Source organism: Phallusia mammillata, chromosome 5 (genome assembly GCF_965637545.1).
Source record: "Phallusia mammillata chromosome 5, kaPhaMamm4.hap1.1, whole genome shotgun sequence".
Lineage (NCBI taxonomy): Eukaryota > Metazoa > Chordata > Ascidiacea > Phlebobranchia > Ascidiidae > Phallusia > Phallusia mammillata.
The window spans coordinates 15,358,736-15,385,350 of NC_137256.1; the positions used below are offsets into that span (position 1 = coordinate 15,358,736).

General features: G+C 35.2%; 1 protein-coding gene and 1 non-coding gene across 12 annotated transcripts in view; one reads left to right on the forward strand and one right to left on the reverse strand.

The window, feature by feature from the left end:
- Positions 1-26,615, forward strand: part of LOC145230576 (microtubule-actin cross-linking factor 1-like) — a 141,614-nt gene that overhangs the window by 30,567 nt on the left and 84,432 nt on the right. For 9 of the 11 annotated variants that reach the window (XM_080096022.1, XM_080096025.1, XM_080096023.1 and 6 more), the window contains 17 exons: positions 499-588; positions 693-815; positions 1,653-1,688; positions 1,784-1,861; positions 4,085-4,177; positions 4,337-4,500; positions 7,628-7,743; positions 10,059-10,165; positions 10,688-10,870; positions 12,690-12,865; positions 13,017-13,110; positions 13,171-13,319; positions 15,409-15,580; positions 16,016-16,144; positions 18,159-18,242; positions 18,305-18,460; positions 26,376-26,576. In XM_080096022.1, the coding sequence (XP_079952148.1) occupies positions 499-588; positions 693-815; positions 1,653-1,688; positions 1,784-1,861; positions 4,085-4,177; positions 4,337-4,500; positions 7,628-7,743; positions 10,059-10,165; positions 10,688-10,870; positions 12,690-12,865; positions 13,017-13,110; positions 13,171-13,319; positions 15,409-15,580; positions 16,016-16,144; positions 18,159-18,242; positions 18,305-18,460; positions 26,376-26,576 (2,151 nt within the window). The remainder of the gene's footprint in view (positions 1-498; positions 589-692; positions 816-1,652; positions 1,689-1,783; positions 1,862-4,084; positions 4,178-4,336; positions 4,501-7,627; positions 7,744-10,058; positions 10,166-10,687; positions 10,871-12,689; positions 12,866-13,016; positions 13,111-13,170; positions 13,320-15,408; positions 15,581-16,015; positions 16,145-18,158; positions 18,243-18,304; positions 18,461-26,375; positions 26,577-26,615) is intronic. The other 2 variants (XM_080096026.1, XM_080096027.1) reach the window with 2 other exon arrangements.
- On the reverse strand, positions 19,415-19,488 carry Trnas-gga (transfer RNA serine (anticodon GGA)). Its single transcript has one exon. It is a non-coding gene; the product is annotated as a tRNA-Ser (tRNA).

Here is a 26,615-nt window from a genome sequence, read left to right on the forward strand (position 1 = left end):
GTGGTTCAACAGAATTGATACTATTTACTGTAATAGTTAGGGGCCTGATATTGGCACTGTAAAATTTGTTGACCCATCAGTTGGCATGAATGTTAAAGAAATATATATATACCATGTTTGCAAAGGACATAATCTCAATTTTTTGTGTGGTGTGCATTTCAGAGTGTTTCAAAGCCTTCTGGGAATTTTATTTTTAGATTCCCTGCTTTTTTCCTGAAAACCCAAACTTTATTTTTTGTGTTCGGCTATTTTGTGAAAAGTACAAATAAACATATACTTTGGTTTAAGCATTAACCCAAATTTTGTGTCAAACATTGACTGTTCTGTTAAATTGTAGTAATGATATAAATTAGCAAAATGTTTTAATCTGATTCCTTTCTATTTTGTCTAACAAAGGTCCTAGTATTACTGTCAGCAATAAGCAATAATTAATTAAGCGTCATATTGGATTGTGATGTGGATGTTTAGTTGGAAAGTAACACTTTGGTTGTTATCTAGATCAATCGGCATGTAGACAATCTCTATGAAGATCTGCGTGATGGCCATAATTTAATTGCTCTTTTGGAAGTACTGTCAGGAATGACACTGGTATGAAGCAGATTATTTTGATGCTATAGGTTCTTGTTTATACTTATATATACATACCATAGTTTCCTTTCTTTGTCTTCTTGTTTCAATTTCTCCTTCTCCAGTATTATTTTGGCATTCATGCCATGGGAGTGTTGACACAATTTATCCGAACTAAATTACACTTTCCCATTGATGCCGATGCTTGTTTTGGCTTATTCATATTTCACAAAGGCTCTGTGGACAATGTGAGTTTTGTTGCAAAATATAATGGGCGTGTATAGATGTATGTTTGAGTGGTGGATTGGGAAAATTGTGTGGTTGTGACTGAACACCTAATTGTGTTTTAAGGCTATAAATTTGATTACATTAACCCAGTGGTTTTCAACCTTTTTTATAACATGTGTCACTATAATAATGTCTGATTAATTTGTATTTTAAATATTGTTGTTGGTGTTCTGTTCCTGGAGAGGATGCACATTTTCAAAGTTTATACATGTAGGATAAGTAAGAAGATAAAACTCACTTGATATTGTCACTGACTGCTTGTTTTTGTCAAATGAAACTTCACAACATGCCAGTAAAGTGATTGCTTTGTTGTTTAATTTTAAGTTGTTGGCAAATCCATTGTAATAGTTTTGCTTTAATATATTTTGTTGCAAAGCTTTGCTGAAAAACAAGCCAGTCATTATACTTTGTTGATTGTTAGTTGTTGGTTTAGTTTTAAATGAATTCTATTTGTCTTAAATTATGTTTTGGTATGCTCACAGTGCCTTCAAACTTGTTTATGTGGGCAAAAATAAAAAAGATTGACCAGATGTTATTTTGTCAATAAACATCTTTTCGACAAAGGGTCATAGCTTGTGAAATGTAAAAAGTAGCAAAAGAATTGATACTTTTTTTGTTAATCACAATGCTCTCAACTGAACATATAAAATGATTTTGTTCTTGGTGAAAAAAAAGTTACTTCACATTTGTATCATGGTTATTGGTTACTTTATTCTTGCACATTTTTGTTTATTCTTAAACTATTTGATCCTGATCTTTTTCTCACCTTTGTTTTCTTTCTACAAATTTCTTTTAAGCCAAGAGAGGACAACTACATATCACACATGAGACTGGTATGTGTATGTTTCAACTTTTCACTCAATGACATCTAAAAATCCAAATGCTAGATTTAATTTAGATTTAGGAGTAATTGGCTCATTTTTTACAGCCACGTGAAAAAGGAAGAATGAGATTTCACAAACTACAGAATGTTCAAATTGCTCTGGATTTTCTCAAGCAAAAAAAGGTTTACGAATAACACTTGCAAAATTTTTTGTGTTGTTTGTCGTGAAAATATGTTGTATTTTCTGTTGGTATGTGTTTGCCACATCTCACTGACATTATTTAAATGTGTAATCTTTGCTTTTTATTAAGCAGGGATTACAACAACCAATATATTAAAGGTCTTGAATTAAAGTTGAATTGTGGGTTTCAATTTGTTGAAGAAAGTAAAATAGCCTAAACGTTTAAAAGTTAGGTTACTGCTTTCTAATAATTTGTCCTTACGAATCTAAAAATACCCACAACATTTGTTTACTGTAAATCTGCAAGAACACGTGTGTGGGGACCTATTTGTTTTTGTTTGCAAAAACAATCATATGGGTAGATCAAATGTAAATTGTTAAAAAGGACATAGAATATATAAAATGGAAGTATATCAGAGAAAGTCATCTTTCTAGTTATGGGTCCCCTTTCCTGAAGGGGCCGCATATTGATTTTACTCAAATTGTTTTTTTTTTATTTGTTTTTTTTTTATGTTTTTTTATTTCATTTTTTTTCTCCCCAAAGTTTGTCCGACTCGTTTTACCATCAAATCTTTGATGGATTTGGCTGAAATTTACACAGATGGTAGATGTAGTTATGTAGATGTGCATCTCACTTTGTTTTTGTTGATAACCCCAGTATTTACCCCGCTAGCCCCCTAAAATGGGTATTTTTCCCCTGAAGTTTGTCCGACTCGTTTTTCCATCAAATGTTTGATGGATTTGGCTGAAATTTACACAAATGGTAGATGTAGTTATGTAGATGTGCATCCCACTTTGTTTTGTTGATAACCCCAGTATTTACCCCGCTAGCCCCCTAAACTGGGTGAGTTTTTAAACAGTGTCAGAATTGGCTGAAATTTAGATTTCTTGTATTGTATGCCATTTATAGGTGTCGATTGTTGCGTTCAACCCTGTAGTCCTAACATTTACCCCACAAGCCCCTAAAGTGTAAAACGTATTTGTATGTTACTGGTCACTACAAACGAAAGATTTCTTTTGAGCAATAGTGTTACAAGGGCAACCAGTTGTATGTTGCTCGTTGGTGGGTTGCTTGGTGGTCGTTTTTGCGCCATGACAGTTAGGGGGTTGTTAACAGCCCTATGACGTCAGAAACATCAACGGTTGTTGCTCAAAACACCTCTAGTGGTCGAAATTTTAAACATTGGCGGATTGGGCTGAAATTTTGCAGTACTATTGATTAAGTCATTGTGTTTTTTATATATTTTTTAGTTTGTGTGTCGAACCCAATTAGTTGCCCTACTAGCCCCCTAAAATGGGTCAGTTTTTTAAAACGTTAAATAGGACATACTTCAAACAATATCTGGGGTGAATCTAATTTTAAAGCTTGTATTCTACATAGTATTATTGTTTAAGCCCAGTGCTGATCACTGTGTTTTACCTTACAACACCCGACTTTCTCATGGTTATCTCTTGAATTGCATTATTTTCAACTTTGCATGTGTGGGGACCCATGAGTTTTTGCCTGCAGAAACGACTAAAGTTATAAAAGACGATGGCTAATATGGGACCCAATACAAAATAAGCATAGGAAATATATTTATGTTTTAAAATAGGTTATAGTGTATATGCAAGGGCAATATGTGCTAAGCCACCCTTCTAGTTTTTATTAGTTCGGGTGTGGCACACCGTTTTGTAAAGTTTGTAAACAATGTCTAAAATTGAATGAAATTTGGAAAGTTAATAGAATATGCAATTTTGAGGTGTTGGTTGTTAAGTTTTACACTGTAGCCCCACCCCACTGATCATTAAAATGGGTGAATTTTTTCAAACAGTGTCCGAATTGGATGAGATTTAGATAGCTTGTACCTCATATAGCATGATTATTTTAGCAGAATGTAGATGGCCATGTTTCAACTTATAGCTCCTAACTTAATAATAGTTATCTTAGAATTTGCAATATTTACAACTTTTTAATTGTGGGGACCCATGAGTTTCTCCTCGCAGAAAAAAATGAAGGTTAGAAAATCATTGGCTACTCTGGGTCCCAATATAAATATAAATACATATATATATGTGTTTAGGTTATAGTGTATAGTGTACATGCAATAGCAATATGTGCTAAGCCACCCTTGTAGTTTGTACTTTTCTGCATGATTAATTATGTACGGTACTAATCACTGTGTTTGACCCTACAATCCAATTTTTTTCTTTTTTCCCCGCTTGACTAAACTTGTTTACTACAGTTACGTCTTGTCAACATCCGCAATGATGATATTACCGATGGCAATCCTAAACTGACCCTGGGGCTTATATGGACCATTATTTTGCATTTTCAAGTATGTTTGTGATTCAACCTTACTCCTTTTAAAAAGTGATTTATATTGGTGTTCTATATATTCCTGATATAGATATAAATCAAGATGTGTAGGTTTAGGTAAATTATTTTTTCACTGACTAGCAAATCCCTTGATCAATTGATTTTTTTTTATTTTTAGATTGAAGACATTTCAGTGGAGGGTTGGGAAGATCTCACTGCCAAACAAGCTTTGTTAATTTGGGCCAAACGTAACATGGAAGGTTATGATGGTATTAATGTCACAAACTTTACAAGCTCCTGGCGTGATGGCAAGGCCCTGAATGCAATTCTACACAGAAATAGGTAACAGAGCTATTTTGATACTTTTTTCATGATTATTTGATAATTATGTCATTAACATTTTGTTTCCAACACTTGGCATGGTAATACAAAGAAAAAAACTGGTGGAAACTAGAAATTGACAGATATGCTTTTTTTAGGGCCGATACTTGTGTTAGTTATTGGCAACCACAAATGTAAATATCCAATATTTGAAACAGATATCATAATAACTTTTATTTTGTAAATAGTAAACGTTTAAGCACTCAAACATGTTGAATGTTCTATTTTGGAGTTACTTGTGGGACATGTCAACGACAATATTTGTTACAAGGAGATATGATACTGGATAATGATATACAATACAAAAGAAAATCTGATTTTATGGTTGGAGTGGTTAAAGTGCAATTCTTATGTTGTGCTTTGCTAGCGTAAATAGAAAAACATAATTGTGTAAAAATACTCACATATACTACATGAGAGCATCCACTGCTTAAACTGCTAGTTTTGCTGTAAAACTAACCAGTGGCTAGGGTAGCAACAACAACCTGGGTTAAAAACTTATCTTTATCTGTTGCCTGATTATAAAATAAGTTATGCTCATATTCAGTAAAATGCTGAACTCCAACATTGCTAGTCAATCGATCTTAATTACACACTATGCTTGTTTTTAATTTTTGGCAAGGAAGTAGCAAATTCAAAACTACACACTAGGGTCATTCCATGTCAACTGCCCAGGCCATATAACCCACCCCCTCAGATTTTTATCAAATTTCATATGTCCATGCAGCTAGTTACACTGATTTCAACAACAACAAAATTTTTGAAATCTATCAATGTTTCACGAAGTTATGACATTTTGAAAATATGTCAAATATGTGATCACTGCAGCGACGCGCATCAATGCTTTTTGATAATACTGTGTTTAAAATGTCATATTTCTTTCTAATTTGTATATTGTGGTCATTTTAGTAGGTTAGGTGAACCTTTAGGACATTCTCAATCACCTCATTACAGTTTTTCATGTTTTTGAAATATGGGTCAGTAATTAAAGGGGGTTCAGTTTGGGGGTATGCAAATGTGCATTCATGCGTAACGACAACTTTAAAAGCTCATATCTTGAAGAGCACACTAGCTAGAAAGTTAAGTAATGGCTCAAATGAAAGCTCTTGCTGAGTACTTTCCTTGTTCTTAATTTTATGATGCTTCTCTGTAATTTGTTTAAAGGAGGGTCATAATAAAACACAGGTTCATTTTTCGGATATTTTTGTGATACTGCGTCTATTATCTATACTTTATGTGCCCTAATTTGTTTTTAAAAGTTGTTAAGATGCAAAAGTGTAGTGCAGGTGTCTCACTGGATACTGAATGCCACAAAAAGACATATCCAACACAAAAACTAGGTATTTAACCAATTGACTTTCTAACAGATGAAGAGCAAGTGCTTCTGAATATTCGAGTTGCTGCTGATAAGGGTAATGAATGTTGTTTGAAGAACGTATGTATTTTCCACAGGTACAATTACATTGGTCGGTACCCTTTCTTGCAGAAGTAGTGTTGTGATCCTTTTCAAGTTCACAGTTAACCAGTCAAAAATCGTAATATACGTCCACTCACTTGGGAATGTTACCAAAATATAAAAATTGTAATTTAAATATTGTACCAGAAAAAAAAGGTGTGTGCCAAATGCAGTACAAGACTTAAAGAAACTATCCTTCAAAATGTATCATCAAATGAAGAAGCTTCGAGTTCGACTGACAGTGAAATATGTAACATTGCATCTACTGTTAAAGCAAACGCATCTTTCAGCAAGCTTAATGAAAGTTTACAGAGCGTTGAGGTGATTACCTGTGAAGTTGCATAGTGTGCCTTCAAGCAGTAACATTTTCTATGGGCAAAGAAAATTATGTCAAATTCATGATACCCTTCATGCAAAGATGTCCAATTTTTTTAATGTCAGTGATGTAGACCTATAGCAAGACCAACCTGACACTAAAGACGAAGACAAAATGAAAATAAAATCTTTTGACAACATTATCTCTAAAATGAAAAAAAATTAGGAACAGTGACAGTACGATAGCAGAAAAATACAAGTCCCCACAATGATACCCAAGCAACTGGTCAAGAGAAAAGACTACCTCAAAAGGGAAAATCACACCTTTTCACGGTACAATGTTTAAATTGTAATTTTTATATTTTTGGTAATATTCCCAAGTGATAGGACGTATATTAAGATTTTTGACTGGTTTACTGTGGACTCGAAAAGGATCACAACACTTCTTCTGCAAGAAAGGGTACCGACCAATGTAATTGTACCTGTGGAAAATACATATGTTCTCCAAACAACATTCATTACCCTTATCAGCAGCTACTCGAATATTCAGAAGCACTTGCTCTTCATCTGTTAGAAAGTCAATTGGTAAAATACCTTGTTTTTGTGTTGGATATGTCTTTTTGTGGCATTCAGTATCCAGTGAGACACCTACACTAAACTTTTGCATCTTAACAACTTTTAATAACAAATTAGGGCACATAAAGTATAGATAATAGACGCAGTATCACAAAAATATCCGAAAAATGAACCTGTGTTTTATTATGACCCTCCTTTAAACAAATTACAGAGAAGCATCATAAAATTAAGAACAAGGAAAGTACTCAGCAAGAGCTTTCATTTGAGCCATTACTTAACTTTCTAGCTAGTGTGCTCTTCAAGATATGAGCTTTTAAAGTTGTCGTTATGCATGAATGCACATTCGCATACCCCCAAACTGAACCCCCCTCAATTACTGACCCATATTTCAAAAACATGAAAAACTGTAATGAGGTGATTGAGAATGTCCTAAAGGTTCACCTAACCTACTAAAATGACCACAATATACAAATTAGAAAGAAATATGACATTTTAAACACAGTATTATCAAAAAGCATTGATGCGCGTCGCTGCGTGATCACATATTTGACATATTTTCAAAATGTCATAACTTCGTGAAACATTGATAGATTTCAAAAAATTTTTTTTTGTTGAAATCAGTGCAACTAGCTGCATGGACATATGAAATTTGATAAAAATCTGAGAGGGTGGGTTACATTTTGCCATTTTTCTGGGACGTTTGACATGGAATGACCCACTAATGTTTCTTGTAACCAACAGACCTGAAGTACTGGATATTGATCTTGTGATGAAAAATGATAACAAAACCAACCTGGAGCAGGCATTCTACATTGCAGAAAAAGAGTTTGGAGTTACACGACTTCTAGACTCAGAAGGTACTAGTGCAAAATGATTTACATTTATTTAGTTTTTACACACAATTTGAAGCCATGCTTCAAATTTGTTTTTATTAATAATTGTATTGGTATGTAAATCTCAAGACTTGTGGAAAATGAATATCAGTCACACACTATTAGTAAATGCTTTAAATTGTTGTTACTGAAACAAAGTTTACAATCGTAGTTATTTGCATCACTAAAAACTGACCAAACTTTGCTGTACAACATACAGCGAATTTGACAATTGCTGTACAACATGTTATTGTCACTGCTCATACAAGTTGTTCAGATATATAACTGTAGAGTTCAATTTGGCTGGTGCTCTGACTGTAAATAGTGCACCTACATAGTTGTAAAAGTTTGACTTTTTATAGAATTTTAAACAAGTAATCAACTTAAATTTCAGTCAAATTGGCTAATACTACAACAACACTACTAGGGATGTTCAAAGTAGAATAACGAATCCTTTGGATTCGAATCCAGTTAGATTCGAATCCATTTTTGCCGTTTATATCGGGTAATTGGAACCGATATAAATGTGTGCTCTGGTCATTGGTAAAAATGTATTGCACCAGTTGCAAAAGACGGCAAGTGACTCGTCGCCGTCAAATCAGTGAGCGCTATACAACGTTATAACGCCAAGTCACCAGTCGCTATAACAACGCCATTGCAACGGTTGTGCGTTGGAGGCATAATTAACGATTAGCGCACTTGTTACGCTTTTGATCACGTGATTATGCTTATGCCATTAAATGACATACCGGCGACTTTTTGCAACGTCTTACCAGCATCTAATTGTTTCCGATTTTTTTCCGACACAACAAACATTTAACGGTCATGGCGTTAGGCAGCGATTGGAAGCATGGGATTGTCTGTTAATATCGCAAAAACAGTGACGGAATCCCATAACATATGACGTTTGCATCATTTTTTAACCCCATACGAACATAAGAATGCAGTTAGTACACGCTGCAAAGTTCACATTTTGTGTTGCAAAATCGCTGGTAGCTTAATTGGAATTTAAAATCACCCAATGTCCCAGCTTTACATCACCCAATGTTTTAACTTTGCCAGGGTGCCTGTTTTTGCAGTTGTTTTAGGTTAACAAACGTTATGTACACTAGGGCAGGCCTGTCAAACTCGCGGCCTGCGGGCCGCATGCGGCCCACAAAGCCCTCCAATGCGGCCCACGAACAGTCAACAACAATTGTAGTATTTTGTCAGATTTTTATCTAATTATACTAAATTTTTCTTACTTTTCAAGTTGAAAGCTATAATTTGAACAAACGTGTACCGAAATTTAATTTATACATACAAAATCGTATGTTATGAATAGAAACGATAGTAATTAAACCGTTCCTCAAAGTTTCAGTCAAGGATGTACAACCCGCGGCCGTACGGCCAATTTAAAATATATGTACTGGCAGGCGTGATGTAATTAAAACTCCTTTGCCAAAACTTTTGATTTTTAAATTGCCCTAAACAGATTTTGTGTTACTGAAAAGAGTATTACCAGCCTAGTAGCAATATGCGACAGACATTTTGTAGGCCTATTATGTGCAAACAATACGAAAAAAGAGGTACGAAAAGCGTCACAATATAGATTATGACGTAATAGATATAAACCATATTCTTGTAATTTTTAAACAAAAACCAGCAGATAATTGGCGGCTGTTGGTCAATGATCTGCAATGCGGTCGTCATAGCGAAAAGGTTGTTTAGGTGTATAAAACTAAATTAAAACTCACATGCGGCCCTCGGCATAATTCCCAAACTGCAATGTGGCCCACGAACCCCGCGAGTTTGACACCCCTGCACTAGGGAGTCTATGTCAGTCCTCTACCATCAAAAATTCAAATTACCACAGCATGCTTACAACATAGTTACTTCTACTGAAGGCAATAATAATCACTAAATAAAATCGTAAAAGTTATTTTTTAACCTTATGCTAATTTTTCAGGCTTAGTGGATTTTGGGTCATTTAGTTTCAATGCAGTTGTGCAAAGTTTTTTTCCAGTGTTTTTTTCGTTTTGTTTGGTTCTTTTTTTACATTATAAATGAAAAATATGTTTTATAATGTATTAAACTGGTCTACTTTAGTTGTTGTCAAGATTAATGATTGCTCAGTCAAAAATAATATAAGAATTAGATTCGATATTCTAGATTCGCATCAATTATTCTAGAATACCCAATTATTCTACTTTGAACATCCCTAAACACTACCTTCAATTCGAAATGCGAACTACTTTTAAAGTGTGCCAAATGTTTAGAATTTTTTTGTTAAATAACTAATCTATGTGTTTGTATTTGAGATGTGGATGTCAATAATCCAGATGAACGATCAATCATCACATATGTATCTTCTTTGTATGATATATTTCCACAAGTGCCAGAGTTTCCTGTTACAGTTGATGAACAGGTATTTCTAGTTGACTGTCATAACATGCTGGATTGTGTCTTTTGTATTCAATCAGGAATTGTGTTTTGCTATGAATTAAAAACATTGATATACACAATGGAAAAACATTGGTCAACATTATCATATTTTTTACTGTTAGTTTGCTTGAGACTTAACATACTGCAATATGTTTTTTGTCAAAAGAATTTTACCCTTGATCAAACTCTCTTTGTTTAGTTAGCAAACTTTGACGGTTAATTGTGGGTTTTCTTGAATGGGATATGCACTGCTTTTTGTTCATATTTTCATTTTGTTGTCTAACCAATATATTATTATGTTCTAGTTCAAATTTGTGCACACCACATGCCCATGAAATGTTCAAACTTTTAAAAATATTTAAAAACATATGATGAAACATAGCAATAGGTACAGAAGACCATAATCTATTTAACAAGCGAACTGGTCCAACATGCATGGTTTTTAGTGGGATTTATTGAAAAAACCAATTTCTCATTTATATGCTCCATATTCAATTTTTTTTAGCACTGGGTATTTGTTTGGGAGGAATATCGAATGTTAAAAACAGCGCTCATGGAATGGATTCAACAGCAAATTGTAGTGATGAAAAGAAGAGATGACATTGAAGCAGTTGAAACACCAACAGAAGCACAATCTTTGGTTGAAGAACTAAAACGTTTTGAAAAAGAAGATTTGCCACCGAAAGAGGTAACACACAGCCTGACATCCAAGTCGCCAAAAACTTTCTGTGTTATATTTTTTAATTATGGGTCCCCTTCCCTGAAGGGGACACATATTGTTTTTGTCCGTATTTTTTTTTTCTTTTTTCTGTCTAACGCTGGTTTGTAACGATCGTTTGGTCAAGAAAGAGTGCTTCAAATTTATTCAAATTTGGACATATGTTAGATATTAATCCAAACTTGGTCCACCAGAAGTTTGACCCCAAATTACCCAGCGGTTCACCCACAGGCCCCCGAAACGTAAAATTTTTAACGCTGGTTTGTAACGCTTGTTTAGTAAAGAAAGAGTGCTTCAAATTTATTCAAATTTGGACATATGTTAGATATTAATCTGAACTTGGTCCACCTGAAGTTTGACCCGGAATGACCCAGCGACACACCCACAGGCCCCCGAAACGTAAATGTGTGTAACGCTCGTTTGGTCAAGAAAGACACTGTAGACAGAAGTCCCAAGAGAGTACGTTTACGAATAATAGGGCAGAGCGGGAGGGCTCAGCTTGACGTCGGACAGACGTTTTACGAGACGTCGTTTCGGTGATTAGAAATCAGCTGTTTTGCACGGCAATGTCGTTTTATTAAGTTATCACTCACATTTTCAGTTTTGGCAAAGGTTTCACACATATGACGCGATTTAAACCTAATAAGCGTGCTTCGGTTTCGTATAATGTCAAGCAAAACTTTGTTAAACAAACTAAATATGAAAAAATAAACTTGACTTTTTTGCAAGATAAAAGTTTTTTAAATGCTCGTTGTCAGGTTGGCCGTTGCATGACCACGGGTTACTTAAGGTCAATTAGAAGGTATTACTAACACAGTTCAGAACTTTCTTTCGCCATAACGTAGCGTTTTTTTTTTTTTTTTGAATCAAATACTCAAGGCATGTATAAATTAGGTCAAACGGTGTTGTTGAACACCAAGGACGGCGTGCTATTGAAAACGGTGTCAAAAGGTCAAACAGTCGTTTGGTGTGTGCACCCTAAAGGTTACTACAGGTCAATGGTACTCGTTTTGCGAAACAAAGTTAAATGAAAAACTCGTTTTGCGAAACAAAGTTAAATGAAAAGTTATGTATACACTTGCAGCAAATCGCTTTTTAATTGTCTGTAACACAACTGTTGCAGCTTTCTAGAAAAAATTGTGTTTAAAACCCGACCTTGGACGACAATATCTGGGTCAAAGCAAGAGATTAAATTGAAAGTATTTGTTTCGTTCTTTTTTAATGTTTTTGTAATTATACGACAATAATAGTGCAAAAAATACAACAAAATTTTTCATTGTTGGGTTAATGCATTCTAAAAATTTGTTCTTAAGAATTTAAAAATCACCGCAACATTTGTTTACCGTAAATCCGCACAAACACGCGTGTGGGGACCCATTAGTTTTTGTTTACAAAAACAATCATATGTGTAGATCAAATGATGTGTATAGTAAATTGGTAAATATCGTATAGAATATATAAAATGGAAGTATATCAGAAAGCCACCATTCTAGTTTAAGTAGTGTGGTTGTTTGTAATGCAGGAAAATCTACCAACCTTGGTTAATTTAAAAATGAAAATTTTTCAAGTTTATTTGCTAATGGTTGGACCCTATATGTATAAGCCTGGAAAAGTATAAAGGTTTTTTTAATAATAATAAATAAAAAGTACCATTATGGTTGTGTTGGTTCTATGTCAAAATGATTTTTGTGATGTACGTTTTTGAAGGCTTTTTTTTTCTTTGGCTCATTTCTTTCTGTGATATAAATAAAGCTTGTCAGTTAAACACATCTTATTATGATTAAAACAGATGGATGTTCAGACACTAATTCCCAAGTATATGGATATTGAACAACTGAGTTTAGAATCGCGGGGCAAGTATCAACCATGTGACGGAAATGAACCACAGCAAGTTGTTTCAATGTTTGAGGTGCTGATTGGTGCAATTGATGACAGAGATGCTGCATTAACAGCACTTTACAACAGGTGATTATTGTGTCTTTTAAAATTAAGTATATGAGACCTAATAAAATTAGTTGCCTAGATTGTTTTAGCACATATTTTTTATTTACATCATTGTTTGTAATTGGGATTCTATGTGAGATTGTGTTCATCAGCCAAAAAACTATTTAAACAGGCTAAAGATGCTTCATGAACTATGCATGAAAATCACCAAATCAACCCACAACTGCAATGAAGACTTGGATGAAGTAGATAAACTCAATCAACAGGTTAGTATTCCAATTACGCATTTTAATCTGATCAAAGATTTACTACAAAATATGTTTCAGATTGCAATGTTTACTTCGGATTACAAAGATCTGAAAATTGATGCTGACAGACATTTAAGTTCTTGTGAAATTCAAATTAAAGAGGCTTTTAATGACGTGCAAACTGTCAAAGACAACAACTATTACCAAGCTGAAGAAATGTACAGAATGTAAGTATTAATTTTGCTGGGATGTGATATTATAATGTAAAATCCCACTATGTGCAGACTGAACATACACAGAGGTACTGTGAGTCATAATGGACATTTTTGAAACATAGCTCATACTGATCATTAACATGTGCTGTGATTATATCCTTGACAATCATTTACTAGCAGTAATTGTTTATGATCCATCTAAGTGAAAGCTGAACGCCTTATTAGGGCTTAGGTTAAGGTTTAGTAAATATTGATTTGATCAGTTTCATGTGGAACAATCATTTTGTTTGCGGACCCACAAGTGACTGCACCACTAAAAGCTTTATTATGGGTCCCCTTCCCTGAAGGGGACACATATTGTTTTTGTCCGTATTTTTTTTTTCTTTTTTTCTTTTTTCTTTTTTCTTTTTTCTTTTTTCTGTCTAACGCTGGTTTGTAACGCTCGTTTGGTCAAGAAAGAGTGCTTCAAATTTATTCAAATTTGGACATATGTTAGATATTAATCCAAACTTGGTCCACCTGAAGTTTGACCCCAAATTACCCAACGGTTCACCCACAGGCCCCCGAAACGTAAAAATTTTAACGCTGGTTTGTAACGCTCGTTTAGTGAAGAAAGCGTGCTTCAAATTTATTGAAGTTTGGACATATGTTAGAAATTAATCCAAACTTGGTCCACCAGAAGTTTGACCCCAAGTTACCCAGCGGTTCACCCACAGGCCCCCGAAACGTAAAATTTTTAACGCTGGTTTGTAACGCTCGTTTAGTAAAGAAAGAGTGCTTCAAATTTATTCAAATTTGGACATATGTTTAATATTAATCTGAACTTGGTCCACCTGAAGTTTGACCCCGAATGACCCAGCGACACACGCTCGTTTGGTCAAGAAAGACACTGTAGGCAGAAGTCCCAAGAGAGTACGTTTACGAATAATAGGGCAGAGCGGGAAGGCTCAGCTTGACGTCGGACAGACGTTTTACGAGACGTCGTTTCGGTGATTAGAAATCAGCTGTTTTGCACAGCAATGCTATGTCGTTTTATTAAGTTATCACTCACATTTTCAGTTTCGGCAAAGGTTTCACACATATGACGCGATTTAAACCTAATAAGCGTGCTTCGGTTTCGTATAATGTCAAGCAAAACTTTGTTAAACAAACTAAATATAAAAAAATAAACTTGACTTTTTTACAAGATAAAAGTTTTTTTAAATGCTCGTTGTCAGGTTGGCCGCTGCATGACCACGGGTTACTTAAGGTCAATTAGTAGGTATTACTAACACAGTTCAGAACTTTCTTTCGTCATAACGTAGCGTTTTTTTTTTTTTGAATCAAATACCCAAGGCATGTATAAATTAGGTCAAACGGTGTTGTTGAACACCAAGGACGGCGTGCTATTGAAAACGGTGTCAAAAGGTCAAACAGTCGTTTGGTGTGTGCATCCTATAAGGTTACTACATGTCAATGGTACTCGTTTTGCGACACAAAGTTAAATGAAAAACTCGTTTTACGAAACAAAGTTAAGCAAGAGATTAAATTGAAAGTATTTGTTTCGTTCTTTTTTAATGTTTTTGTAATTATATGACAATAATAGTGCAAAAAAATACAACAAAATTTTTCATTGTTGGGTTAATGCTTTCTAAAAATTTGTTTTAAGAATTTAAAAATCACCGCAACATTAGTTTACCGTAAATCCGCACAAACACGCGTGTGGGGACCCATTAGTTTTTGTTTACAAAAACAATCATATGTGTAGATCAAATGATGTGTATAGTAAATTGGTAAATATCGTATAGAATATATAAAATGGAAGTATATCAGAAAGCCACTATTCTAGTTATGTCATATTTTACTCAATGTAAAATTGTATTGTAATTTAATCAGTCATGAAATTGTCCTGTTTGGCCTTGACTTTTGATTTAAAATGGTAGCCTTTTTCCCTTGCACCTTCAGTTCGGTGTACTATTCTGGTATACTTAGTGATAAAGTGATGATCTAGATAGGGGGAGAAATACAAATGTAGTGATAAAAGCAGTTAAAAATTTTGAATCCAGTTTTGAACATAATATGCTAATTTAATAAAAGTAATAAAACTACCTTCTGTTTGCAGGGTATTTACACTGCATGAAAGGTGGGTGACAACAAGGTCCGATTTTAACTTAGCATGTCAAGCTGGCGAAAGAAAGTACCAAGAGCAGTTGGAAAATGAAAGAACAAAACTGGAGGAAACTGATGACTATTTGCTGTTAAAACAGTGTTTGGGAAATGTGGAAAGTCTGAAGGTTTGGCTGTAACTAGTAGTGTAAATTAGTAGTGATGCACTGAAGTATCGGTTGGCCGAAACATTTCGGCTGAATTTGCTGTGTTTCGGTTTCGGCCCTAACTTTTTTGAAAATTCGGCCGAAACCAAACTTTTTGATTGCGTGGAATTAATGCCCAAACTATCATTTTCACCAATGCAAAACGTCATAAATTAACTAATTGTGGCATCTATAAAATACGGGCCATGTTGTCTGCAAAATATTGCAAGTTTAGTAAAGCTTCTAAATGGTGTGATTTTGATTTGTCATAATTCACTTCACTCGCATCAACGACATAAGGTTCAGTTGAAAAATCAATAAGAACGGGATTTTAGGTTCGGCCTGATTCAGCCGAAATTATTCGGTTTCGGCCCGAACCTTTTTAGTAACTAAGTAACTAAAACACATCAATTTCAGACATTAATTTTGCATTATCCTTGGGGAAACGATCAACCAGGCATACATCACCAAATTATTGAATTTGAAAAAGTGGATGAAAAGCTGACAGATTTGGCAAAAGTTGCACAACAATGTGATGCAAACAAGGTTTGTGCCTATTGTAGGAGCACCTAGCATCCTTTCTGAATCTACTAGCACTTTATTATGGGTCCCCTTCCCTGAAGGGGACACATATTGTTTTTGTCCGTATTTTTTTTTCTTTTTTTCTTTTTTCTTTTTTCTGTCTAACGCTGGTTTGTAACGCTCGTTTGGTCAAGAAAGAGTGCTTCAAATTTATTCAAATTTGGACATATGTTAGATATTAATCCAAACTTGGTCCACGTGAAGTTTGACCCCAAATTACCCAGCGGTTCACCCACAGGCCCCCGAAACGTAAAATTTTTAACGCTGGTCTGTAACGCTCGTTTAGTGAAGAAAGCGTACTTCAAATTTATTGAAATTTGGACATATGTTAGATATTAATTCAAACTTGGTCAACCAGAAGTTTGACCCCAAATTACCCAGCGGTTCACCCACAGGCCCCCGAAACGTAAAATTTTTAACGCTGGTTTGTAACGGTCGTTTAGTAAAGAAAGAGTGCTTCAAATTTATTCAAATTTGGACATATGTTAGATATTAATCTGAACTTGATCCACCTGAAGTTTGACCCCGAATGACCCAGCGACACACCCACAGACCCCCGAAACGTAAATGTGTCTAACGCTCGTTTGGTCAAGAAAGACACTGTAGGCAGAAGTCCCAAGAGAGTACGTTTACGAATAATAGGGCAGAGCGGGAGGGCTCAGCTTGACGTCGGACAGACGTTTTACGAGACGTCGTTTCGGTGATTAGAAATCAGCTGTTTTGCACAGCAATGCATGTCGTTTTATTAAGTTATCACTCACATTTTCAGTTTTGGCAAAGGTTTCACACATATGACGCGATTTAAACCTAATAAGCGTGCTTCGGTTTCGTATAATGTCAAGCAAAACTTTGTTAAACAAACTAAATATGAAAAAATAAACTTGACTTTTTTGCAAGATAAAAGTTTTTTTTAAATGCTCGTTGTTAGGTTGGCCGCTGCATGACCACGGGTTACTTAAGGTCAATTAGTAGGTATTACTAACACAGTTCAGAACTTTCTTTCGCCATAACGTAGCGTTTTTTGTTTTTTTTTGAATCAAATACTCAAGGCATGTATAAATTAGGTCAAACGGTGTTGTTGAACACCAAGGACGGCGTGCTATTGAAAACGGTGTCAAAAGGTCAAACAGTCGTTTGGTGTGTGCACCCTAAAGGTTACTACAGGTCAATGGTACTCGTTTTGCGAAACAAAGTTAAATGAAAAACTCGTTTTGCGAAACAAAGTTAAATGAAAAGTTATGTATACACTTGCAGCAAATCGTATTTTAATTGTCTGTAACACAACTGTTACAGCTTTCTAGAAAAAAATTGTGTTTAAAACCCGACCTTGGACGACAATATCTGGGTCAAAGCAAGAGATTAAATTGAAAGTATTTGTTTCGTTCTTTTTTAATGCTTTTGTAATTATACGACAATAATAGTGCAAAAAAATACAACACAATTTTTCATTGTTGGGTTAACGCTTTCTAAAAATTTGTTCTTAAGAATTTAAAAATCACCGCAACATTTGTTTACCGTAAATCCGCACAAACACGCGTGTGGGGACCCATTAGTTTTTGTTTACAAAAACAATCATATGTGTAGATCAAATGATGTGTATAGTAAATTGGTAAATATCGTATAGAATATATAAAATGGAAGTATATCAGAAAGCCACCATTCTAGTTTCTTCTATGATATCTGTATTGGTTGTTTTGAAATTACACTTTTGATCACATGTAGAATTTATGTACTGAACCACCTTGATTGAAATTGTATTGTGGGAAGAAACAATAGGATTATATTAAAAACAAAAGATATGAATAAATTAAACAGAAATTTTTTGTCTGTTGTGGAGTCTAAACATGGTGTTTTTAGTTTTTTTCGTTTTATTGATTTTCTTAAATTATTCTTTAAAATGCTACTGGGTTAAACCTTGACATGCATATCTGTCCTGCTGGTACCAGGCATATCATATTACCTGATGTCAATTTTACAGAACAATTTAAACAACGGATCTGACGACTTTAGAAAATATTCATCACTTTTGTCCCAATTGCATGAGAAACTTGATGAAACTGAAGTATGTTACTTGCTCACAGTTTTTCTTTTGTACAAAATCTAATTATGTGATCAATTTTTCAGAAAACAAAAGTTCATAGATTTGTGCAGCTGAGGGAATTGTTTGAATTTGTGAAGGAGGCAACAATGCATTTGATGTTTCTTAATGAGAAGGAAGATGCTATTATGGACCAACAATTAAGTGAAACTGATCCAGCAACTTTGGAACAGCACTATATGGTATTTAACAGTAACATTTAGCTGACATACATGGTTTTATTGTGTTTGCATACTTAAAATCAAATCCAGGTAAAATTGAAATACTGATCTCTCTCTTTTTTATTAAAAAAAAAAAACGTTTAACCAGTTTAGTCAGTATACAGTAAACCTGGTTATTTTACAAATTTTAAGCTATAAAAATGGCCTAAACATGCATGCACATGACTATGAATCTTTGTTATCAATGTTTACTTGTTGTTCACTAATACAAGTGGAAATACATTGGTTATTTAGAAGGGGGCATATTTTTTAGTCTCAACATTTTTCTATCATGTGCAAGTATACACCTGTCATTGTATGTTAACTAGTGGATCATAGTGTCATTATGGGTCCCCTTCCCTGAAGGGGACACATCTTGATTTCACTCATTTTTTTTTTCTTTTTTTCGCTGAAGTTTGTCCATGCACTTTTGGCATTAAATGTTTGATGGATTTGGATGAAACTTTCACAGATGGGAGATATGGTCATGTAGATGTGCATCCCACCCACTTTGTTTGACTTGTTAACCCCAGTATTTACCCAGCTAGACCCCAAAGTGTAAAACGTTTTACTATGTTGCTGCGCACCACAAACGAAAGATTTCTGTGGTGTAATGGCATAATATAGGCAACAAAACATGTGCTACTTGTTTTTCTGCAATACTTGGTGGGCAGTTTTGCACATGCTAACAGAGGGGTGTTAACAGCCTTATGACGCCAGAAGCGTTAACGAATGTTGCTAATAACACCTTTAGTATCAGTTAAGATGAACATAAATTCATAACTGGGATCAGCCCTGAAGCGTCTATGCAGACCAGCGATCACGGCACACTCATATATAAATCACAGTACGCCAGGCCCATTGAAGGCGCTATACCGAATCAGCTGGTCACCAAGCATTCACCACCATATGGCAAGGCGTAGGCTAGAAAAATCTAGCCTGCGGTGGGATTCGAACCCACGACAGGAGTCTTTCCGGGACTCGCGCTCTACCAACTGAGCTACACAGGCTCAGTGGAGAATCCGCCGAAAGTTGAATCACAAGCACCGTTGCCTGCCTCGTATGCTGCACATGTCAGCTTCGTAGTAGGGGATCGCCAGATTGACCAGTATCAGTTAAGATGAACATAAATTCATAACTGGGATCAGCCCTGAAGCGTCTATGCAGACAAGCATAGACACTTTATATATGAGTGTGCCGTGATCGCTGGTCTGCATCAGGCTGATCCCAGTTATGAATTCATGTTCATCTTAACTGATACTGGTCAACTGTTTTTTTTTCTCTGTCTAATGCTGGTTTGTTCCACGCGTTTGGTCAAGAAAGAGTGCTTTAAACGTATTCGAATTTACACACATATTAGTTAATTTTGATCCTCCTGAAGTTTGACCCTGAATGATCGAGCGGTTCACACACAGGAACCTAAAGCATGGTATTTATGGGTCCCCTTCCCTGAATTTATGGGTCCCCTTCCCTGTTTTTTTTTTCTTTTTTTCCGTCTAACGCGGATTTGTTCCCACGTTTTGGTCAAGAAAGAATGGTTCAAACTTTTTCAAATTTACACACATTACAGATATTGATCTAAAGATGGTCCATGTGAATTTTGACCCCGTTTGACCCCTAAGTTCACCCACAGCCCCCCAAAACGTGCAATTTTTAGCGCAGATTTGTTCCCACGTTTTGGTCAAGAAAAAATGTTTCAAACTTTTTTAAATTTACACACATTACAGATATTGGTCTAAAGATGGTCCATGTGAATTTTAACCCCGTTTGATCCCTCGGTTCACCCACAGCACCCCAAAACGTGAAATTTTTAATGCGAATTTGTTCCAACGTTTTGGACAAGAAAGAATGCTTCAAACTTTTTCAAATTTACACACATTATAGTTGTTGGTCTAAAGATGGTCCATGTGAATTTTGACCCCGTTTGATCCCACGGTTCACCCACAGCCCCCCAAAACGTGAAATTTTTGAAACGGCTATACTTGCTAAAGCAGATGATTCTGGAGTTTCATACTTTTTTGATGGGTACATTGCAGCGTATTTTAAAGTATTTTGTAACTTGAAGTTGTATATATCCATTTTCACCCCCTTACCCCCAAATGTTTGTTTGTTTGTTCACATGTTAATAAGGTCAGAAATACAAACTTAACCTGCTGAAATTTTAAACAGCTGTGGATAGGGTACTCCTTATTGGCTGTTAAAAATTTCAGTGCAATCGGCTCAGTAATAGTAAAAATATGTTTTTACATGCTGTCTTTTGTCAAATTTGTGCTCGCTCTGTGCACAGCTGATGCAATGGGAGTGATTGACGATAGTCGCACATGGAAAAAATGCCTCTGCTTCACGCATGAACGCAGTCGCCACTTGACCATTTTTTATTGGTATTAAGATGTTACGATGTTAGTTATATTGCGCTGTAAATGTTAATCTAGGTCAACTTTTTCGTGTTTCGAAACGCAGAGCGACAACGCCTCACTATTTGTTACACCTGTGTAACCTAACTTCTCAAATTGAAAGCGTTAATAAAATTGTTTCAGAACAGGTTTTGGACATAAAAAGCCTAGCTAAGCAATCATATTGATGGTATGTAGAAACTTAACGGCGCCAGGGAACGCTATGTGTGGATTAAAAATCATAATTCAACCAACAAAGGGCTGTGACTGTTACAAAACAAAAGTTTATGAATATTTCTTAAATACGTCAAATGTCATCTGTGCAATTCAAATTCTTACCTAGCATATGCATGCCCCATTCATCCTGTTACGAACTCAAAATATATGTGGGTGTGGGGACCCATTGGTTTTTGCTAGCAAAAACAATTATGTTATAACAGGCCACAAAGTATTGGTACCATACTGAATGTATCCATCAAATATATATCCCTTACAATTATAACAAATGGTGCATAAATATGGCACAGTTTCTGTAAAATGGAATATATAGGAAAATCACTATTCCAGTTTAACAATGATTGTGCCCTATTTTTACTGTTACCAAATCGCATGTGCACATCCCATTAGATTATGCTTGCAGAAACAATTATGGTATAAAGTGCCAGGAAAAACATAGGGACCCAATGAAATGTAGGTGCCAAATATATATCCATTATAAATATAGTAAATCAATATGTGATACATCGTTAAATATGATGTAGTATATATAAACTGGCAATATATAGGAAAACCACTATTCTAGTTTTAAATGGCTATACTCACTAAAGTACATGATCTTGAAATTTTATACTTTGTTGGTTGGTGCATTGTGAAGTATTCTAAAGAATTTTGTAACTTTCAATTAAATTCACCCTTTTTGACTCCTTAAATATTCGTTTTAAGCATTACCAGACAGTTAGTTTGCAAATACAAACCCTCATGTGCAGAAGTTTTAATCGATTGTTTGTAGAGGATTTCTTGTTTGTTATTTATTTAAAATTTTAGCCTGATCGGTCCAGAGGTTACCTTAAAAATCCATTATATGTATATACTAAAAAGCCCACGGAAGTAACTCACTGGTTTGATTTAATGCATAGCGGAGGTCGCTGCTTGATGCATAAACAGTCATTTTATGCGGCATTCTTTTTTATGATTAGACATCAGAAAACTGTGTCAAAAGGTCATTAAGCAGTCATTGTGTCACTACACAGTGATAGCCTACTGAAGAAGAATTTGTTATCAATACCTTTGCTTCAAAATATCTTCCTAAATTATCAGTGTCTGTAATACTGTCTGGGTTTTCTAGGAAAAGTCTACTAATTTGTCCTTAAAAGTTTAAAAATAAGGAATTTGAAAACCTCGTTATCGTGACTAATTGGCATCAACACTTGTGTAGGGACCCATTAGTTTTGCTTGCTTTTTCTGTGATCTGAGAGTAATGTGGCTAGAATAAAGTGTCAAAAATGTTTGTTTCTGCTTTGTTTGACTTGAAAGCCTCAGTATTTACCCACTAGCCCAAAAATTTAAACCATTTTTGCATGTTGCTGCACACCACAAACGAAAGATTTTTGTACTTTTTTTTCTTTTTTCTGTCTAACGCTGGCTTGTGAGACGCGTTTGGTCAAGAAAGAGTGCTCCAAATTTCTTGAAATTTGGACAGATGTTAGTTAATAATCCAAATTTGATCCTCCTGAAGTTTGACCCCGATTGACCCAGCAGTTCACCCACAGGCCCCCAAAACGTAAAATTTTTGAAACGGCTGTACTGACTAAAGCACAACATCTTGGAGTTTCATGCTTTGTTGTTTGGTGCAATGTAAAGTTTTTTAAAGAATTTTGTATCTTTTTTTCGGATTCACCCATTTTTTACCCTTTAAACCCCCGAAATTATCGGTTTTAGTTTTAAGGCAGAAATACATGCCCTATGGTGCAGAAATATTTGAAAAAGTTAACACTTGTTTAAGCAGGGTATTCGTTTAGTATTTAAAATTTTGCCAGTTACCTTTACAACTTATAATATGTGTCTGCTATTAGTCAGATATAAGTCCCAAAGGAGGAATTCACTGGTTTACGATTAAGGCGGCAGAGCGGGAGTGCTCAGCTTGACGTCTGGACAGACGTTTTACGAGACAGTCGTTTGGGTAATTATAAATCAGCTGTTTTTTTTGTGCAGCAATGCTGTGTCGTTTTATTGAGTTATCACGCGCATTTCAGTTTTGACGAAGGTTTTACACCTAAGACGTAATTCGAACTCGATAAACATACCTCGGTTTTGTTTATGTCAGGCAAAACATCGTTGATCAACATAAATATGAAATTTAATAAACTTAACTTTTTCGAACGCCACGATAAATGGTCTTTAAATTCTCGTTGTCAGCTTGGCCGTCTCACAACCACGGGTCACTAAAGGTCAACTTGTAGGCATTACAACACCGTTACAAATTTTTCGTCATAACGTATCTTCTTTATTTTTGACAAATCAATTCAAGAATCAGTACTTAAGTCATGTAAGAATTAGGCCGAACGGTATTGTTGAACACTAAGGACTGCATGCTATTAAAAACAGTGTCAAAAGGTCATTAAACGGTCGTTTTTGCGAAACAAAGTTAAGTGAAAAACAAGTTGTTATGTATACCTTTGTAGCAAACGACTTTTTTATATAGTGTCTAATACAACAGTTAAGGCTTTCTAGGAAATTTGTGTTTAAAAACTGAACTTGAGCCACAATATCAAGGTCAAAGCAAGAGATTAAATTGAATGTATTTTCCCCGTTCTTTTTCCGATTTTTTGTAATTATATTACAATAATGATGCTAAAAGAATACGGAAAAGAACTTTTAAAATTAAGTTTATGCTTTGTGAAAAATTTGTCCTTAAGAATCTAAAAATAACCGCCACATAGGTTTACCGTAAATCCGCATAAACACGCGTGTGGGGACCCATTCGTTTTTGCTTGCAAAAACAATCATGTATGTAGATAAAATTGTGTATAGTGTAGTAAATGGGTAAATATCGTATAGAACAGTGGTTCCCAACCTTTCGTGGACCATGGCCCCCTTAAAGTAACTTTTTTGCCCTGTGGCCCCCTTCAAGTTACCATGTAGGACCTGTGGCCCCCTTAAAATGTAGATAGCAATCTCGCGTTGGAATGCGGTATTAATTTTGGCCTTAAACAGGTCTAATAGAGTAAATGAGCGTGATAAACCTCACTATAAACAAATAGTACGTGAAATAGTCGATTAAATTCGGGAATCAAGTTAAAGTGAAAATGAATTTTAGTGGGTGTTTCTTGTGAATCTACACCCGTGGCCCCCCGGAACACAGCTCGTGGCCCCCCTGGGGGGCCATGGGCCCTGGTTGGGAACCACTGGTATAGAATATATAAAATGGAAGTATATCAGAAAGCCACTTTCTAGTTTCTCCAAAGTTTGTCTGACTTGTTTTGCCCTGAAATGTTTGATGGATTGGGATGAAACTTAAACAGATGGTAGATATAGTTATGTAGATGTGGGTCCCATTTTGTTTGTCTTGATAATGCCAGTATTTACCCTGCTAGCCCCCTGAAATGGGTGAGCTTTTAAACCTTGTCGGAATGTCGGAACACCTCCAGTGATCAAAAGTTTAAACATTGGTAGATTGGGACAAAATCTTACAGGACTGTTAAATATGTCATTGTGGTTTCATATCTTACTGGTTTGGGTGTAGAACCCCATCAGTTACCCGACTAGCCCCCCAAATGGATGAGTTTTTTAAACAGTGTTTGAACTGAATAAAATTTGGACCGCTTGTAGAATTTCCTATTTATATGTGTTGATAGTTGTGTTTTACTATATTTCGCCGCTATTCATCCCTTTTTTTCCTTTAAGAACACTATAGGCAAACTTCAAACAATGTCTGAACTGAATCAGATTTGTATAGTTTGTACTTGTAATAGCATGATTATTTAAGTCCAGTGCTGATCACTGTGTTTTACCAAGTACAACACCAAACTTTATCATGTTTTTCTCTTTAAATGCCTTATTTTCAACTTTGTATGTGTGGGGACCCATGAGTTTCTGCCTGCAGAAACAACTAAAGTTATAAAATATGGTTGCTAATATGAGACCCATGATAAGTTAAATATCAGGAATATATTGCAATATGTGCTAAGCCACCCTTCTAGTTGTAATACAAAACAGCAGGGGTGTTCAAAGTAGAATATCTGGGTATTCTAGAACAATTGTTTCGAATCTAGAATATCGAATCCAATTGTTATATTATTTTTGACTGGGAAATCATTAATCTTGACAACAACGAAAGTAGACCAGTTTTATAGCTTACATTATAAAACATATTTTTTATTTAAGAAAAGATTCAACCAAAACAAAGAAAAACACTGGAAAAAACTTTGCACAGTAGTATTGAAACCAAATGCCCACAAAGTCAGAAGTATTAGCATAAGGTTACAACTTAATTATAACTTTTTATTTAGCGATATTTATTGCCTTCAGCATAAGTAACTATGTTGTAAGCATGCTGAGGTAATTTGACTTGTCTGGTGGTAGAGAACTGACATAGGCTCCTTAGTGTACAAATATATAACATTTGTCAACTTAAAATAATTACAAAAACAGGCACCCTAGCAAACAAAGTTGGGACATTGGCTGATTAAATTTTAAATCCCAATTAACTACCTGCAATTTTGCAATAAAAAACATGAACTTTGCAGCGTTTACTTACTACTTTTTTATGTTCGTATGGGGCTAAACAATGATGCAAACGTCATATGTTTTGGGATTCCTTCACTGTTTTTGTGATATTAACAGACAATCCCATGCTCCCAATCGCTGCCCAACGCCATGACCGTTAAGTGTTGTTTGTTGTCAAAGTCAGAAAACATTTAGATGCCAGTAAGACGTTGCAAATCGCATCACATAAACATAATCACGGGATCAGGTGCATAACAACTAGTGCACCAACCGTTAATTATGCCTCCAATGCATCGCCGTCATTATAGCGGCTCGTGACTTGACGTTGCGGCGTTGTATAGCGCTCACTGATTTGATGGCGGCGAGTCACGTTGTCTTTGCAACTGGTACAATGACTGGGCGGCGACCTAAAAGTGTAACGCATGTTTTTTCTATTTACCAACGGCGAGAGCACACATTTATATCGGTTCCAATTACCCGATATAAAGGTCAAAAATGAATTCAAATCCAAAGGATTCGATATTCTAGTTTAAACATTCCTACCAAACAGTATTTAATAAATTAATTATGTTTTAATTTATTTTGCTCAAAACCTCCAAAAACAATTTGGTATTTGTTTTGGGGAATGTCATACATCAACATCTCTAATAGATACTACTTTATGGCATTTTGTATCTCATGTCATGAAAACAAAACGCTTATTGTTGTTGTCAGAAACAATTTGACCTAATTACTTTTTAACCCACTTTTTTTAGAGGTACAACTGCTTGTTTTTGTAGAACTTGATGGGAGATGTAGAAGCACAAGAAAGTGCATTTATTGCCACTGTCAAAAAGGGTGAAAACATTTTAGAGGCTAAACACCCTGCTGCGTCAGTTGTGATGTCATACTTGACTGCCATGAAAGATCAGTGGAAATTTGTTTTAGATTTGACATTATGCCTTGAATGTCACATTGCTGATGTGTGGAGATATGTGAAGGTAGTAGATTTTTATAGCCAGCAGTGATATAAGTCTTGG